The sequence below is a fragment of the Elgaria multicarinata genome, chromosome 6 (assembly GCF_023053635.1).
Source record: "Elgaria multicarinata webbii isolate HBS135686 ecotype San Diego chromosome 6, rElgMul1.1.pri, whole genome shotgun sequence".
NCBI lineage: Eukaryota > Metazoa > Chordata > Lepidosauria > Squamata > Anguidae > Elgaria > Elgaria multicarinata.
The window spans coordinates 95,946,839-95,966,747 of NC_086176.1; the positions used below are offsets into that span (position 1 = coordinate 95,946,839).

The 19,909-nt window shown below is 39.7% G+C and overlaps 1 protein-coding gene across 1 annotated transcript in view; it reads left to right on the forward strand.

Annotated features, from left to right (window-relative positions):
* HCN1 (hyperpolarization activated cyclic nucleotide gated potassium channel 1) overlaps positions 1-19,909 on the forward strand; it is a 243,205-nt gene that overhangs the window by 186,854 nt on the left and 36,442 nt on the right. Inside the window, exon 5 of the mRNA XM_063128088.1 lies at positions 4,895-5,041. Within this exon, the coding sequence (XP_062984158.1) occupies positions 4,895-5,041 (147 nt within the window). The remainder of the gene's footprint in view (positions 1-4,894; positions 5,042-19,909) is intronic.

Here is a 19,909-nt window from a genome sequence, read left to right on the forward strand (position 1 = left end):
GGGTTTGTCCCAAATTTGTGTTTTTTTTAAAAAAAAGTTTGCATGAAATTGTATTGGCTTTTTTGTGCACGTTGATCCTAATACCTGCAGTTTAGTATGCGTTTTGGCCTGATATATACATTTATTGCAAGCAGTTTTTTCTAGTATAATTCATGTTGTAGTCCTATTTCCCCATATATACACATTTGTGTGTGCATGTTATAATTGGAGAACCCCACTGTGAACTTCAGAGAGGTGTGAATTCCAAAAGAATAAGTGAGTTTCGGTTTTCACGGTAGTTTGAAAGTGCAAAATTGGGAAAAGGTGCATTAAACTGTGAACTGAGCACACATTCACCCATCCCTACTGGCAAGCCACATCGCCTCAGATAGATTGCAGGAAACTGCTTCTGCCCTTAACTCAGTTCTTGATGGATGTGAGAAACAGGAAGTCTCTGGCCTGGACTGCCCATCCAGTAAAACATTATCAGGTGGATCCAAGAGTTTAGTCATGGAAGAGGCAAACCCTTTCCCAATTGCCACTTCTGAGTATGTTAAAGGGAAACTAGACCATCTCTATTTGTATAGACTGGAAGAAGTTTGAGCCAAATGAATAGTACCTGCAGATTTACACTAGGAATCATCATCATCATCAAATTTATTTCTTACCCGCCTCTCCATTTTGATCGAGGCGGGAACAGTAAATATAAAATACATAAAACTGAATTAAGAACATAATATACATTGTTAAAACATCCTAAAAACGTTCTTAAAACATCCTTAAATTCCCCTCGATAGGCCCTCCGAAAGAGATGTTTAGGAAATGTTTATAATACTTCAGCAAAAAAAAAATATTTATATATAATACCTTAAAATATATATAGCACCTTAAAGGGTGGAATCCTCTCAAGGTGCCATACGAGATACAAAATGTACCAAGTGGATACAATAAAAATCAATATTCTATCAAAATCCATAAAAATAGAAATTACCAAGAAATGCCAATAAAACCAGGAATTACCAATAAAACCAGCAGCCCCAAAATATCCAGTAAAAGGAATGTAACCTAAGGACTAAGAGTTTAACATATTCAGTTATTTTACTAACCCTTACATAACCTTGGTAATATGTCTAATGCTTCTTTCAGAAGGGCTGGGTTTATCCTTCTGAATTAGCTGGGCGGGGTGGGTGTGGGTGTCGGGGACCTCACCGCAAAACTTGGCTCCTCTGTACAAACCAAGAGCAGCCAGCTATCCATCTCCAGTAATTAGTACAATATCAGCCACAATGTCCTGACAGCAAATACGCCGCTTTTATAACATCTGGTGTTGAGGACTAAACAGTGACCTTCCTCAGAATGACCTTTTGGTTTAATCCCTTTTGAAAATAAATCTTATTATGGATGACTCAGCAAATGGCTTCACTGTGTTTGCTGTTTTACAGCGTGCACTTTCTAAGCAGAAGAAAATGAGGTGTGTTGCATTTTAATGCTTTCATACCTCTGACATCCTTGTGTGCCATTGTGGTTATTATTGTTGTTATTAACCATTTTAGTGACTACACGATCTGCTAGAAACATAATCATGGAACGCTAAAATCTATGGCATTTTTTGTAACCATGGACTGGAACGGGGTTGACCCTTCAAATGTCATCAGATTGTTAGCATTAGTAGCGGTTCGCGGGGGGGGGGGGGGCAGCGTTGAAAAGAGAATGCCACAGCCAGATGCTCCCAATCATATTGTTCAGGACAAACGTTATGGCAGCTACTGTTAATTCCAGCTACTGCTGGGAGATTTTGCTATACCACATGTCAGATGCGACTTCTTTTATGTAACTTTTGTGCATTGAGTTTCTTGCAGTTGTAGCTTGTTCTGACTTAAATGTAGAAGGGGGTGAATGGATAGAATAGCATTATCAGCATTTTACTATGAGCAGACAAGGTTGCATTCCATTTAAGGATCCCAGTTATTTCAATAATGCACCTGTTAAATGTTTTGAAACTCTTGGGACTGTAAGGAAAAAAATTGTGCAAGGAAAAATTGAAGTAGTGAGAATAAAATTGGACGATACAATAAGAACAGAAAATTGTATTGTAACAGGTTGTAAAAGGGTATAGGGCACTATTATCTGAAGATGTATTCAGTCCAGTAGAAGATAATTTCGACTAACTTATTATCGGAATGTAATGAAAATTATAAAATCATACATAAACTCCTATGGAAACTCACTCGGAAGGGCAGATTTCTATTTGTGCAGGACCAGTGCCTGGAGGCTCTAATGGGCTGGATGAGGGCTAATAAACTGAAGCTTAATCCTAATAAGATGAAAGCTCTGTGGGTTGGTGGTTCCCGAGCCTTGAGACTTTGGTACTTGAGGGAGAGCCTCCCCCTATATATGTCTGCCCGAGATTTCAGATCTGTTGGAGGAGCCCTCCTCTGCATCCCACCAATATGAGACATACCAAATGTTGGGATGTGGGAGAGGGCTTTCTCTGCAGGGTCTTGCTATTTACTGTGTATAATCTGTACAGCACCATGTACATTGATGGTGCTATATAAATAAATAATAATAATAATAATAATAATAATAATAATAATAATAATAATACCTTCTTCTTGGACGCCCAACTAGCACTGACGCTTCATTTCGGTGCCAAGTTAAAGCATGACTTTTTATCTAAACCTTCAAGGGCTAAATTTCCCATGGTTACACATAGTTTTAATTGCTTTTGATTGTTTTATTGCTTTTTTTCCCCTACCAGTTTTAACTTAACAATTTAATCCGTTTTTTGCTGTGTAAATTATTTATGTTTATATTTTTCTGATTTTATAATAATAATAATAATAATAATAATAATAATAATATATTAATTTATTTATTTATTACCCACCTCTCCCTTTGGATCAAGGAGAGGAACAATACAGTATAAATCAGATACATAAAATTATGTAAAAGAGCATATAAAACCAATACAACATCAAAATAACAATCAACACATCTTAAAAGAAAATAGTTTAACATGTATCTGGGTAGAATGCCGGAAAAGGCTAGTCTTTAAAGCTGTCTTAAATTCAGAGAGAGTGTTAAGTTATCTGTACACCGCCTTGAGATCCCAGTGGTTATAGGGTGGAATACAAATGTTTTAATAAATTAATTAATAAAATAAATAATGAAAGCATTAGAAAAATCATTTATAGTAAATAAATCTGTCTCTTATAATCTTTCAGGGTAAATAAAAATATTTAGACAAATTCAGTCCTGTCTAAATACAGGCATTTGGAATTATTAGATGCTTTATAAGACTCAGATGTTGCAATTAAGCAACAAGATGCATTCTATAGAAATTAGGCTGTTCCCAATGTAACAAAAATTGTATTAGGGGGATATAGTAGAGGTTGTAAAAAGTATGCATGATCATGGTGTGGAGAAAGTGGACAGAGAGAACAGTTTTTTAGTCTTTCTGTGCACCAAGGACAAGCAAGTCGTATGTTGCAAACTGAGACTACAACTCTCATATGCAAGAGCAAGGTGCATTTCTGCCTCTAGGGGGCACTGCCATTGAAGCAGACACTGAAAATGATAGTGATAGCTATAGCTCAGAAAATGAGACTGATTAAATTTCTTGCATATTCATTGAATCTTGGTCCCCGCCTTTTTCTCATTTCTTTTTATGGGTATGGAGTGCTTTATGTCTGCTTGTCACTGTGGAGGACTAGTGGAGACATAAATAATTTCCTTTGATACTAATGTTGATGGTTTCTTCTGGGGGGTGTTTAATTGTTTTTTGCCTGCTCCTCATAAACTGGTAAAACCAAAGAGGTTCGTTACAGTTCAGGAGTTCGTAGCTCCATTTGATACAAAAAAAGTAAAAATTTAAAATTCAATTTGTAATAATTGTTTGAATACACTGTACTTTTAATATACCAAATGTGATAATTTTATGCCAAACCAACTTGTACATAATTACATTTTATGTTCCTAAAGTAATAAAGTGACTTTCAATCTGTGAAAAGTGCTAATATTGCATTAAAAAAAAAAACAGGGAAAAAACACAGGTTTTTTCCCCCATGGCTTCAACATTTCCAGAAATTTTACATCTCTAGGTGTGGTAGATATAAGAGTGTGAGAATCCATAGGTCCATAGTAGAGCAAAATGTCTCAGGTTCAGTTCCTGGCATCTCCAGGTAAGGCTAGGATAGAGTCCTACCTGAAACCCCTAAGTGCTGCTGACCCTCACAGAAGACCTTACTGAGATAGGTGGATCAAGGGACTGACTTGGTAGAAGGTAACTTCCTGTGTTCCTGAGAGCCAGGGAATCCCCAATTCAAATACTACCTCATTCATGATCAGCAATAGAAGAAATGTTTCCCTGAAAGATCATTTTCCTGATCTCTTAAAGCTGCATTGTAGGTCATTATTTCTGTTCAGCGGAGGCCCTGAAAGCTGGCAAGAGCTCCTACAAACTGTGCCCACTCTAAAACATGCCACCAAATCCTCTGTAATATGCTAATGTTCTCCAGCATATGTACAGGGATCCACTGGCAGACAAAGTTGTTTCCCAAAAGCTACTTAAAAACAAAGGCAGCCATTTGGGTCTATAAGAAAATCTCCAAAAATCCATGGATGGGCAGTATCTTTCTTAGGACCAACCAAAATAGAAAGGTAGGAAACCATGTTACATAGCAAAAAAATGTTTAATAGCAGAGTGTGTTAGCAAAAGTTGTTCTCAGGTTATTAGCGTACAACCAGAAGCTGTCTCAAATACAGAGTCTCAAATACTTTCCTTTCACACTTTTTGCTAATTGCTATCCATTAGCCTCTTCTTTTATGGTGTTAGTGATTCACTCTATATGGCTTATCATCTTATTTTTTCAGATGCTTTGGCACTGATTATTTCCCCTTTTTTACCTTCTAGTACAAACAAGTGGAACAGTACATGTCATTTCATAAACTACCAGCCGATATGCGTCAGAAGATACATGATTATTATGAGCACCGCTACCAAGGCAAGATCTTCGATGAGGAGAGCATTCTCAATGAGCTCAACGACCCACTTAGGGAGGTAAGGAAGTCAACAATGTTGCATGATCATCTGGGAAAGGTTTCTCTTGTCAATCTCAGCTGAGCTGTTGTCAATCTAAGCGGAGCTCTTGTCAATCTGGGCTTCTATCAATTCTCATTTGACATCACGGCACAGGAGAACTTTACCAGCATCACTGGTCCTTTCTACACCTAAGGATATCCCCAGAAAAATGAAGGAATCGGCCCTACCTGCTCCCGGGATCCCCTCTGTGTCATTTGGTTGCACAGGGATGATCCTGGGATGATCCCGGGATAAATGGCTGGTCAGACATGCCCGATATTTAGTGCTAACAGACAAAGTGAAAAGTACCCTGAGCGCTAGATGGTATTTACTTATGAGATATGTATCGTAGGGATGTGTGAGTCAGCAAAACTAAAGCTCATCCATCTCAAAGCTCAATCCGACTTGAGTCCATATTAGGTTATGGAGTGTGTGTTTTTCCCACATGAAAATCCATGTGTAATTTCATGTGTATTTTTCCAAATGCACACATCAGTTGTGTGCATTCCATGAAATGTACAGATTCTTCTCCCATTGATGAAAGCATATTTGTGCCCATTTTCCAAAAGTACGCATGTGCATTTTTTCAAATGTATGCCTGCAAATACATTCCACAGACTGTGATTCACAGAGAATTTGATGCTGGGAAACCACAGACTGTGACCACTGATTGCATCTGAATCTGTATTTGATCCAGAAGGTGCAAATGGGGTAAATCCTAATGAAAAACAAACTTGACACAAATTTCTCATACATCTCTAGGTGTGTGCTTCTGTTTTATTTTTTTTAAACAATGTGATAATAAAGTTGCTTCAGGACATGTTGGTCGATGCCAGTGAAAAGGAGCACCTCCAGGGATAACATGACCCCAAAACTGGGCATTACACGTGTCTGGAGGACACTGCTTGGATCTGCAATTGGGTACAAGTTGTTCTATTTCCTCAGATGGACCCTGTGTTTCTCTCCCACAAACACACCACCTTTACTGTCATGGAGGGCAGTGGGGGGGGGATGAGGATCACACAGGGCTGAAAAGTTCAGTGAAGCCACCACCCCATCTTCATTCTTGTCGTTGTGAGTTAGCAGATTTTGGGAAATGGTGAGAGACCCACTGTTCCATCCTACCCAACCCCCTTAGAATTGCTATGTAAAATATCTAATATTTCACTAAAATCACCCTCCTTTCCCCCTAGACCAGCTGGTGGAAAGCATTATTAAGTCTAGAGTTGTTAATAATCTGAGGCCCTCCTCCGAATGCCTCCTCTAGTGTGGCAGCAAGGAACAGGGCTTTCTTGGTGGTAGCCCTGCAATTATGGAACAATCTCCCCATTGAGGCCTGCCTGGCACCAACACTTTTGACACTAGGTTAAGTTCTTTCCCTACTCTCTGGCATTAGATAGCATATGAAAGGGTTTTCAGTAGGTCCTGGGATTTCTTATTGTTGATTGTTAAAAATGGTTAACAGTTGATGGTTAAAAATTGTTTGTGTATATGTGTGTGTGTGTGTGTGTATGGTGCTTATATGTTGTATATGAATGGTTTTTATATTGTGTTACAGTATTGTTTTTATAAGATATTATTAATCTTTGTAAACTACCCAGAAAGCTTTGGTTACTGGGTGATACAGAAATGTAAAAAATGGAATTAAATATAGAATTGAAAGGCTTTCTGAAAAAGAATCGGGGAGTTCTGTAAGGATGTAGAGCCAACTGTGTTTGTAGCCTCCTATACAGACATGAAGAGATTTTTTAAGCGTCATTTGGGGTTATGTCCCATCCCCACTTTAGGTATTCTGAAATTATTCAGCAATTAATGGATTTTGTATCCTACACAAGGTTAGTTTTTCTGCCTCTTATCCAACTAATGGCCCCTGCAGAGTAAATGCCTTCTTTGTTGACAAGCGTATACTATTAGCATTATAGAAATGTCATGCTCATTAATTGTAAGATTTAATATAGAATTACAAATGCTAAAACTTCCACATCTAGAAGTGTTTAGCTCTACATTTTTAGCCTTCTTAAACGAAGTTTTCTATTTATCAGATAACAAAAGTTTATTTCTCCTGCACATCAAAAGAGACAATTCATTTTGTTTCGAATGGCACCTAGAAAAAATACCAGTGAGCTAACAATCACTTCGCAGAAAACAATTTTTAAAAACAGCAGCAGCAACAACAACATGAAAATGAAATGTTTTCTGCAAGAGGTGGGCAGCTGGAAATCTGGGCAGCAGAATGGAAATTATTATGCAAGATTACCTCTAGCAGGTCACTGCTGCTTTTGCTGCAATTATATTGTGATTTCGGCTGTTCTTAATGTTTGTACTTGGTGAAATCATTTTAAATGGAGTTCCACATCAGACACTTCATTCAATTCTTGAGCTATAGCAAATGCTCATGACAATGAACATTTATCACTGCTGGGGGATTTCATTTCATTTCACTGAGAAAAAGGAAAAGCCAACCACAGGAACAAGTTATGAATGACGGGGGAAGGTGAGATTAATGGATGAATCAAGTTACTTGAGACCAAAGTCATACTCCAGAAGGTGACCTCTGATTAACCCCAGAATACACTGTTTTCAAGCATACTTTCACAAGGGCAGGTGGGGAGAAGTGTGTCATGTTGTACTGGTTGACTGTAGGACCACACCCAAAGAAAAGTAACTACCCATATTTGCCATCACTTGCCCTGCTGCTCTTCATAAAAAGAACATAATACTCTGTAGAACTGGAATATCAAACATGAGGGTGTTGGAGAGGTTGAGGCCAGACCTACACTTTGATCCTTTCTACGCCTAAGGATTATCCCAGGAAAATGGAGGGATCGTCCCTGCCTGCTCCGGGGATCTCCTGTGTGTCATTTGCATGTACAGGGATGATCCCGGGACCATCCCGGGGGGAAAGGCAGGTGTAGAAACAGCTCTTGTGTCAAGTCTTTATGAATGTGGAATAAAAAGCAGGAAATCACACTAAGAAAATGGTATATGGAATGTGGATTGTGCCCCAGCAGTTATTGATGCACTTCAATACTGCTATAAAGCAGGAGTGTAGATCTAGCCTGAGTCTGTTTCCAGACTTCAACTTGTTTTCCTTTCTGAATCACACAACCTGGAAAAAAGCCGTTTCTCTCTGTTATGCAGCTCTTCTGATCTACCTTCAGTGAAACTCTGCTAGCCAAGAAACTGCTGGCAGCTGCTCATTCTACATGGATGGACTGGTTTTAAATTGATCTGAAGGGCCTTTTAACTGACCCTTAACCAATCGCTTTTTCCTTCAGATTTATTTAGTGCATAACTTTATCATAACATTCAAGTATACCTGAAATAAATGTCCAGATTGCAGATGTTCAGTTACATGTAGGCTCTTTCTTTGATTGTAAATGCTGAAAAATAGGTTTGTATTTCCTCCAAGTTCTTTATAGCAATTAGCGATTATTATGGCAAGCAGTGCTTGGAACCTCTCAGCATTGCTAAGTGATGGTAAGGTGGAAAACGGACACTCATGCACAAACCCAAACCATCAGCTATTCATTATTAGAATAATTGTAATTATGAAAAACATAATGAGAAGGCCTTCCCTTTAATGATATGCATACCCAACTTAAACTATCAGCTTGTGTGTGTGTGTGTATCAATATTCTCTAATAATTAGCTGGATCCCTACCAGTTTGGATGCAGAATGGAGCCACTAAAAGTAACTCTACCTGGAGCCATGAACTCCTCTTAAGTAGTGGAGATACACTGTAATATTTTGCTGCAGATCCCCCCCCCCTGTGTGTGTGTGTGTGTGTGTGTGTGTGTGTGTGTGTGTGTGTGTAAGAAAGAGGGGGAGAGTGTGAGAGAGATATTACTACAGGTATGCTTGCATACTGTATTCTGTACACTACCCATAGTAGCTAACTTGGCATAAACAACAGCAACAAACCAAAAAGCCCTGGAACCATCAATGCCAATGGAGCCATGTTGCACTGGCAGCAACATAATGATTTGAATCCTAGTGCTTGCACAGGATCATCGCTTAGAGAGTGCAAGAGGGACAGCACCCCATCCCTTGTGCTTCAGACCACATGTAATTATTCCCCAGCAGCCTCATTATCTCTGGGCAGCTCACTGATAAGAGTGGCTGTTGTTATATACATTTAAATGACCCCAGGTGCTAGGTGTGCATGCCAAGACACAGAACCCCTTGCTTCAAAAGCAATATGTGTGACTTATGCTAACACAGCTATAGTTATGAGCTATTAAAAAAAGGTCAGCAAATGCTCTTTTCCAATCTAACCTTGATTGTATCCAAGTGTGAGCCTTTACTGAATCTTGCCCCTATTACAGTCTCTTTTAAGAAATCTGAAATGGCACACAGTATCACATGTTTGTTTGATACCACAATGGCTCATAGGAATAAGTTGCTGATATGCTATCTGATATTCAAGGTAACAATAGATTAAGAATTTTCTTGCCAAAATATTTGGTGTAAAAGAGGTGAAGTATATCCAACAAGTTGAAAGACTTCAGCTTCTGCTTGTATGAAATTTTAGTAATTTGAACAAAACAGGCTATTTTCTTCAAGGTAATAGTAGAAATTTTATTTGTTTGCTTATTAAAACATTTCCATGTACCCCTAATAGTGGTTGACAAAATTTAAAAGTTACAGTTGCGTAACAACAATATAAAACACTCAGCCAAGGAGAAAGGGACAGTCTGCAATGAACATAAAAACATGGGGCACCATGTATAACAAAAGCCTGCGGGAATATAAAATGGTCTTCCTAAATTTCCTACATTTAAAGTGGATCGACATATTTCCATGTGCTATCCCATCAAATATTTTTATGGGGAAAATTTCAAATTGTGTTTTGTTCCAAAATGAACAGAACGTGAAGAACGCTGCCTAATTTGTTCCAAACGAACAGACTATTTTTCACATCCAGCAGCAACTAACTTGGTCCTTGCTGACAAGTTGGAATCAGATGAATGGCCTGTGGATGGCTCAGTATCAGCAAATGTGTGCAGCCAAATATTGACTGAAAATGTCATTCCAAAAGTATAGCTACATAAGTGCTTCCAAGGGTTTCTGGATGATAATGACAGGACTGATGGCCAAAAAAAAATCTTAACTGTATATAGCTGCACCAGTAGGGATGATGATGATGATAATTTTCTGCCTCTTCTTGAAACAGCACAAGGAAATATTAGAATTTAAAAAGTGTTACTGGTTTGGTGTTAGATAGAGTGACCATATTGAAAGGAGGACAAGTCTCCTGTATCTTTAGCAGTTGAATTGAAAGGGGAATTTCAGCAGGTGTGGTTTGTATGCATGCAGCACCTGATGAAATTCCCTCTTCATCACAACAGTTAAAGCTGCAGGAGCTATACTAGAGTGACCAGATACAAAAGAGGGCAGGGCTCCTGCAGCTTTAACTTTTTGTGGCACACAGTGGGTCAGTTCTCATGATTGCTTAACCCTCAAATAACCCCCACCAGCCGGGTTTACACACACAACAACCCCTGATCGGGGGATGTGTATGCATAATGGCTGCCTGCACACACCACAGCAACTTGAGGGTAAATTAGCCCTTGATGATCTGCCATGTCGTTTGAACAAGGTCAGTCTGTGCTCGGACTAGAAGTGGAAAGGAAGCAATGAGATGACTTTGCTCTCTGCAGGAAATCCTCTAGACAGCTAATGGCGAACAGGCATCTGTTGGAGTGTTGATGCTATAGACCTTCATCTTATGCTCGGCCTCTATGTGCGTAAATAATCATAGAAACGTAGCAAGTCTCCAGTGAGCTCCTTCCAAGGAAATTGAATTCCAAATAAGTGCTGGAACCCCTAAAACGTCTCACCGTTTGGTAGCTGGCTGCATGTGCATAACAATCGTTTACAGTAAAATGCATTCAGGCTAAAACAAAAACCAGGGAGCCAAACAACAAATACAAGGCAAAATTCAACAAAGCCTCATGCCTTTCCAAAGGGAAGTTCTTATATGATAAATGGGTTTAGGACTGAATCCAGATAGGCTTTGTCAGAAATAAGCTGGACCACAACACCCTTAAATGATAGGATTTAAGCCTCCTTATGACAGCATTAGACTATTCTGCACATGTATAGTAAACCTACTGTTTACCGAAGGTTTCATTCATCGAAGGAAACCTTGCAGGCACAGAAGACTTCTTCTGTAAATGGATGCTTTGAATCCATCTTGGTGGGTTCAGCACAGTGGCTTCTTGAAAAAACTGTTCATAGAATGGCCAGGTATTTATTTATTTATTTATTTATTACATTTTTATACTGCCCAATAGCCGAAGTTCTCTGGGCGGTTCACAAAAATTAAAGGACAAAAATTAAAGGTATTAGGACTAAAGGAATTTGACTTGATGTACTTTGGTTTAACTAGGTTTGAGATGAAGCCATGCACCAAAGAAGGACATATTATCATAATACTAAAACCAGTACTAGTTCTCACAATACTTACTTTACGTATGGCATTTATTATCACAAAATGCTGTGGAGGCTACTGGGCTAGATGGATTTAGAGGGGGATGGGCCAAATTCATGGCGGAAATGTTTATTAATGGTTGTTTGTCATGATAATGAAATAGGACCTCAATGTTTAGGGGCAATACTGTCCTCAAATATGCTAATCAGTGGTAGTGGCTGTTACCTGCTTGCTCTGCTTATGGGCGGAATTTCCAAAGAATGTGGATGGTTACTAATTAATAATTACTATGAGAAACAGGATCTAAAGTAGATGCACCTTTTGTCTGATCCAGTAAGGTTCTTAATAAGAACATTAGAAGAGCCCTGTTGGATCAGAACAAAGGTCCATCTAGTCCAGGGCCGTAGCTAGACCTAAGGTTTATGCCAGGATTGTCCTGGGGTCAAATCTGTTCATCTAAGGGCCTTCCTAGATGAGGCCTTAGCGTGCTTTGTGGGCCGGTTTCCCTGCTGTGCGTCCACATGACGCACAGGGGAATCCGGCGGCAGGCCGCGCTGAGGCCTGGTCTAACGCGCCATAAGCGAATTCGCTTATGGCGCACCTTTTCCCCAGCTCCGGCCTCAGGCCGGGGCTGGGGGAAGTCTAGTGACTTCCGTGGCTTTCTGCGGCTACTCGCTTACTCGCGAGTAGCCACGAAAAGCCGCGGACCTGGCACAGCGCTCATATGAGCGCTGTGCCCATCGGCCCGTGGGGGGGAGAAAGAGAGGGGAGGGGGAAGGATGGCAGGGGGGTGGCAAGGGGGGAGGGCGGGTGACAGAGGGAGCGCCGCGCGCCGCCGCCACCCGAGCAAGCAGGCGAGCGGCGCTTGCCCGGGCAATGCCGCCCCATGCCAGGCATTGCCCGGGCAAGCGCCGCTCGCCTGCTTGCTCAGGCGGCGGCAGCGCGCGGCGCTCCCTCTGTCACCCGCCCTCCCCCCTTGCCACCCCCCCTTGCCATCCTTCCCCCCCCCCATTAAAAAAACCCACTTACCTTCTCCGGCTTCGGGGCCCACGTGGCCCCTTTAAAAAAAAAAATGGCGGACGCTGCAAGGACCCGACGTCCCTGCGCGTCCGACGTCTGGAAGCCTGGGCGTTAGCGCACCTTGGCCCCGCCTCCCTGCCGGCATAAGCTGGCACGTCTAGCAAGGGCCTAAGTGCCACACAGGGCATCCAGTGCTCAGGCAGGGATGAACCCGGCATGATCATGGGATAAACCTTAGGTCTAGCTGCGGCCCAGCATTCTGTTCACACAGTGGCCAACCAGATGTTGACCAGGAACCCACAAGCAGGACATGAGTGAAACAGCACCCTCCCACCCCTGTTCCACAGCAACTGGTGTACATAGGCTTACTGCCTCTGCTTCTGGTGGTCTAAGCCATATTTGAAGAAGAAAAAATGGAGAAAACACCTTGATCAGAATTCAACTATCTAAAATGATTTCTAGGCCGCCACTAGGAAAGCTCTTAAGGTGTCATACAAGATACAAATCACACAAATTTGGATACAATAAAAAAAATCCATTGAAATGTTTCAAAAAAACCCATACAAATAGAGATTGTCAATTGAAATAATTTAAACTTATCAATAAACATGTTATTCAACTTGAAAATGATGCTTTCCCTCTTTCCAGTTGGCATTACCAACATTCACAAGTGACACTCTACAACTTGAAAGGTGTTCTAAGCACCACTTGTGATGAAGCTTTAACATATAGCTTAGTACTAGTACCTATGCAGATCAGATCAGATCAGTCCCAGGTAAACATTATGACCTGATTGCTGCAGTTCTACAATACAAGTTGTAACGCTGAGAGCAACAGCAGCTTGGCAAACCTAGCTTGTGAGAAAGAGGTTAATACCCTTTCTGAGCCATTATTTAAAGTTCAGAGCTGGCCTATTTTTAGATAGTGGTGTGAGAAGAAGTTGGCTGAAAATAGATACAGATCATGTCTCCTTGTAGAATATAGAACATTGGGACACTTCATTTTCAGAGAACATAATTGGTATTTGGGATATAACCTCCATGCTTTCAACCTTTTGCGCATTGGAAAATCGGGATTTGTTATAGAAACCACATACCTTGTGTGAGCATTCCTAAGAACACAGAGCACAACAATGGTAGCTTTAGTTAAGATGCAGTTTCATTATCCCATTTTGGGGGCAACTGAAGTCAGGCTTTCCCCAAATTCCCATCTAGTTGATACGGTTTGGGCATAGGTACTTTCAGTCTCTGTAGCATCAGAATATATTTCCCACTGCAGAGACCAGTCACCAACCCTGGCACCTCCCATATGTGTCGGACTGTGTCTCCCATAGTTCCTTTGCCTATGGAATTATGGGAGTTGCATTCTAACACATATGGAGGGTACGAGGCTGGGGAAGGCTAGCTTAGGTAAATAAATGAAAAATAATTCCTAGCAATATTGCCTGTAATGTCCTTATTTCATGCTTAGGAGGTCATCTTTCTTAATTGGGATTTCATTTATTTGTGGGTTGGATGCCAGCAAAAGCATGTCTCCCTGACGGTCAGAATGTGTGAGCATGGCTGACCCAGAGATTTTTATAACAGTCTGGTTGTATCACCTGGCTCATGCTGGTTTATTGGTGTTAATTAGGCTTTCTTGGCTGGCTTCCCTGCGGTTCCCTTCTTTGGCCAGAAATGGTTGGTGGTACACAAGCAGAATCCCTGCTAGACACCCTCAGATTACTGGTTCAAATCCCATTGCAAGCTGATATTGCTCCACTACAAACCATTTTAACAGTGTGATGAGAGAGGAGATAATTCCAGAATAAACTTCTATTGTGAGTGCAGGACTATAGTCACAATCCTTCTGTAAAATTCCGTTCAAATGCAGCTTTTATCTGTCCAGCTCTGACATTTTAAGCCCAACCTATCTTCAGACTTCTAACATCCTCCCATCAGCCCTTTGGACAGTAAGTTCACAAGGTCTGCCATAAATCTGCTTTGACTGAGACCAGGAGAGTTTCCCCCCTGCCACAGTAGAATGGTAGCATTTTATCAAGTCAGAAGGGATATACATCATCTGAGTCACCGGCTCGTGTAATGCTCTTAAGAGAGCCTGCTCAAATGCGATGAAATCAACAGGAATTAAATGCATTGACAGAAGTGGTGATTAAGAGCCATGCTCGTTTAAAATAATTCTAGCCACTTCTTGGCTAAGACAGTGGAGTCTATTTCTTATGGAAATCATCTTCACTTTATAATTAATTTATAAGGTGAGGAGAGATAATCAGAATTGAAATGCTGTTCGCCATTAAATACATGACAGGCTGTATAGGCCGGTAAATTACCCAGTCTTGGTTTTGCTCCTTTTGAATATTCTTTTTATCATCTCTTGCCACGTGAGATGCTTAAAGAAATGGAGTTAGAGCAATGAAGCTGCCAATATAGCAAGGAAACTGGAATACCCCCCTCCCAAAACAGCAGAAGTTCAGAGGAGCAATGCCTGGGAACAGGCCAGGGAGGATGCAGAAGCAGAAGGAAAAGGGCTCTGTGACCATTTTCATGGCCCCGAGCTTCCACAGAGAAAATAAAACTTCACAAAAATTAGCCACGGTACTAATATATTCAACTGAAGATTAATTTTGGCTAGTAGTTCAAAAAGTCTGTTTTGATCCTCGATTTGGGGGTTAAGCCTCTTTTAGTTTCCTTTAGATATAACACTCAAGTAAAGTGTTTGAATTATATAAAGCACCTAAGTATGGCACCCGAGCCTTTGGTGTAGGGATTCTTCACACGCAGAGCTTTATCGAAAACCTGATTCATGTTTCGGATTGGCATATGGGTGGTTCAGTTATAAATTATCTGTTATGAGATAGGAGGGAGTGTTATACCTCTCTTCCTCCTTTGATGTATCCAGAAACTGACCGAAACTGACCAAACAGTTAAGCTATACAAAAGTGACTTTCTGGTCTGATTTGGACAATTAACTTAATAGAATTTAGTGTTTGGGGGTTATAGTTATGATAAAACTCTTTATCCCACGGACAAAGAAATGGGCCTGGGACAGGCAGATATGTATTAGTATAGCCGATTACGACCCTGTTCAGATGACATGCTAAGCCATAGTAGTTAAGCATTTTGAGCTAAACATTATGGCTTAGCATGTGGTGTGACCATTCCTAACCATGATGACTCCATAACCATGGTTTAAAAATGCTCACTAACAAACATGCTGCAAAAGGGTTAGCAGACTAACCATGGTTTAGCATGTTGTCTGAACAGGCCCTATATGATTAGAAACAAGTAAAATCATCATGTTTGTGGACTATGCAGTTTCCATTTTGGTATAATTTTATACAGTTTACTATATAATTATTTTTTTGCAATTACTATTTATACTTTGTAGTATTGATTAATTATTTTATTAAAGTTTATTTAATGATAGCACCATCTTAATTTTGTACTTTGCATGTTCTCTTAAACCCATTTTTCTTTGTGCTTTGACTTTGATTTAAGACCTTTATAAATAATTATTGTTGTTTTTGGTTTCCAATTATATAAAAGACACAAATCTATATGCTACAATTTATATTCATATTTGTGGTGTTGCTATTATGAAGCAAAAGTGTTGAATGCTCCTCAGGCAACTGTGAAATATTCCAATCGTTATATAGATTTTTTTTTAACGTTACAATTTGTGTAGTGAAGCCTAGGATGCTCATACAGGCATACATTAGAGTGAGAGAGCAAGGGAAGGAAACTCACTCTGGGAATGTCCACAATTGGCACTAGCAATGGGCAGACTGTTAATTATCCAAACACTTAATTGCTTATCTGAACTCTGACATGAGTTTAGTCTCAGGCTTTTCATTATTAGTCGCTTCTGTCTGATAGAGGATAGTGTCATCTTGAGCAGTTGGGAACCAAAATCTGAATGATACTAAAATAGATTGCTATTCAGAATTATTTCTTGCTATTCAGGGTGCAGCTTGCCAGAGCTGTCTAAAGACTGGCACACACTTTTAATGTCATTGGAGCAAATTAGCTCTTTCTGCCTACAAATCTCATTTTTCTTTTAGACAATAAAACATTCTGAAATCCATCAGTACACCCATGTATTCCAGTAACTCCACATGAATTTCCAAATGGAACACCCAAATCCTTCTGGGGCAGAATTTGATGGCATCCCTGCTTCTATATTTAACCTGGTACTAAAGAATTTAAACTGATCTTATAATATCTAAAAGTGATTGGATTTTATTCAATACATAGTGATGCACATTGTATCAGTAATTGGTAGCCTTTAGAAACAATAATTAAGATAAAAATCAGATCTCTTTATTATAGTCCATGACCAAATTGAGAACACAAGATATACAACACACACACACACACACACACACACACACACACACACACGGAAAGAGAGAGAGAGAGAGAGAGAACAAGAGAGTATACCATCAATGCTAGATAAATCAAGAACATTTAACTGGGCTCTGAATTTAATTGCAACAGAAAAAAAAACTTAACACTCCTTTCATTCAAACAGGGCTAACATTGGATGAACAGATGCATAAAATTGCCTCTGACAGGCAACTTATAATAGAGGCATAATCAGTTTTCTCCTAATATTCTGTTAGAAATTACAATAGAGTAAGATGTGCATTACAGTCTCTAAATCCCCTGAATTCACAAGGACAATAAGTTTGCAATGAAAAACCTTCAATGAATCTTCTCTCTAACATGGACAAATTTACTAAAACATGTCCAAGTGATGCATCATTAGTGGATTTACCCTGTCATTATATCAGAATTGTATAATTATCATTCTAAAAATGTTTAGAAAAATAATAATTCTAATTATTGTAATTCTAAATAATAATTCTAAAGAATATTAATTAAATGAACACAGTCAATTAAGTCTTCACTGTGAATGGACCATCCTACAGGTTAAAAATAATGGGATTCAAATACACCTGGCCCCAACCTTGAACCCTCCAGATGTTTGGGGCTCAGATTCCATCAGCCCCAGCCAACATGGCTAATGGTTTGGAATGCTGGGAGTTGTATTATTATTATTATTATTATTATTATTATTATTATTATTATTTATTAGTATTATTATTTATTACATTTATACAATGCCCCATAGCCAAAGCTCTCTGTACTCCAAAGCATCTGAAGGGCACCTGATTGAGGAAAGCTGTTCTAAAATATATTATTTAAGGAAAATTCCCAATAAATTACAACTGGATGACATCCCAAATCTCTCTAAATTACTGATGAAATCTACGTGTAAGATTACATATCAGAAAATAATATAATTTTAGTAGAAAATGCCATTACAAATGAAACGCAAAAGTGCCAAAAGAATAGTGCTGTGTAAAATCTGTATCAAAATAGTGTGATGCCATCAGGTTCAACTAATAGCCTTCTGAATGCAAAGATGTAAAGTGCAGTATGAGTGATTAACTGTGAAGAGCTCTTGACGAAAAAAAATTAAAATGTTAAGGTGTCAATCTAGCTTCTAGTTCCTGGACATAATGTTCAGTACATTTTCCTATAATAGTCTCATCCTGCTTGTCAAGATTGATTCTTTCTCCTTAGTGGGTTTATTATTATTATTTTACTGCTTCCTTTGTGATACTTATTTTCTGCAGATGTATTACATGTATTTTTATGCTGCCTTTCTGTAAAAACTACCAAGGGCCGTCAGTATATAACAGCTCAAATGTTGACAGGTTTCCCTTGGGTTTCTGACATATACTCTAATGAAGCCTTTCCCAACCTGGCTGGGGATGATGGGAGTTGCAGTACTGGAGGCCACCAGGTTGGGGATTCTGCTTTAATGTCTTTTAATCCAAAGAAAGGAACTGTGACTGTTTGAAGTTCCTCCAGCAAGACTTCCTCCTTTTCTTAAACTGCGGATGAAATTTAGTTTGGGGATATAGTATGAGGCGAATATTCTGAGAGTCCTCTACCATTCCTGCCATCAGTTTCTTTTCTCACTTCTGCCTTCCCATAATTACTGTGTGTAGGTGAGGAGAAGGAAACTGTGTCTGAGTAGGGTGAGAATTTTTGCCAGTCACACACACACAAAAAGGTGTTTCAGTTGAGATTCTTCATCACCACTAGAAACCCTGGAATCTGTAATTTTAATTCTACCTGACTGAATGGATTTTAGAACTTGAGTGGGGAGTGAGCTTTCCGAACTCCCATGTGGGACTCTTTAGCAGGGAGGCTTTCAGCCCAGCCACATGGAGCTTCTCTACATGAGCAATTTATTGCACACTTGTGAATGTCATTCACGGAACTTCGCAGTCCTTTACACAATTCCATCAACCTCCAGGACATCTCCTGCAGTTTTCCCTGGTAATCTCGCTTTTTAAAAAATCAGAGATAATACAGTATTTAATTTATCACAGGATACCCCCAATGTGTAAAGCCATTGTAGAGCTGTACTTCCAGCACTAGATGGTGCTTTATCATTGAACATTATAACATTGCCAAGAGGGGAAGTTTTCAATTCAAAATCACCTGGTTGTTATCTAAAGGAGCCAGTTGTAAACAGAGAAAGACTCCAGAAAAAGAAACCCTGGTAGGGTGTTGTTTTTTCGTAATGTAGAGATACCCATGGCCCCTGGGCATTCCAGGAAGAGTTGCTGGCTGAAAGCCTCTGTGATAGGATTCCTGCCATGCTGTGATGGGGCCTTTCTAGATCATCATCATCATCATCATCATCAGAAACAAGACTCCTTGGCTACCTCCTACATTTAAAGGGCAAATGGATCCCCTGTGCACTCTCCAGTGAGGAAATTCTCAAAATTCTCCCTCTCCCCAGCCTCTTTCACTGGAGTATTAATTTGCCCCCACCTCTCATGAATTGATAAAAATGACAGGCTCAAAATCGTTGGCACATCAATACTTTTCCCCACTTTCATCCCCCTGCACCTCTTTAGCTCCAAACTGTAGGCAAAGGGACTAAATTGACTGAAATCCCACTGCTTCCACTTAACCAGTGTGTGGGTTGCAGCCATCATCACAAATTAATCACTCCCCAGACTACTTTTATCCACCAAGCAGGAACAGTGAAAGTAATATTTACTGCTTGTTTGTGGTTTAAAAAAAAAAGTGCTTTGCAGAGGTGATGAAATCCCATTGGTCTTACTCCTTGTTTAGGTCAGCATGCAGAATTTCTTGCAAAAGGGATTATCATTAGTAGAATCAATTCTTGAATTATACACACGTACATACTGTTCACAATCCATGAGGCACATCTGTGCAAGTGTCCATTAAATTCATGTGGCATGCGGAAGAGCACTGCTGTTCTCTTACACAGTTTTCATTCATTTCAGACGCACATGCACAGGAGAAATTCCTACTGGTCTTTTTGCAGTGTTTTCACTTAA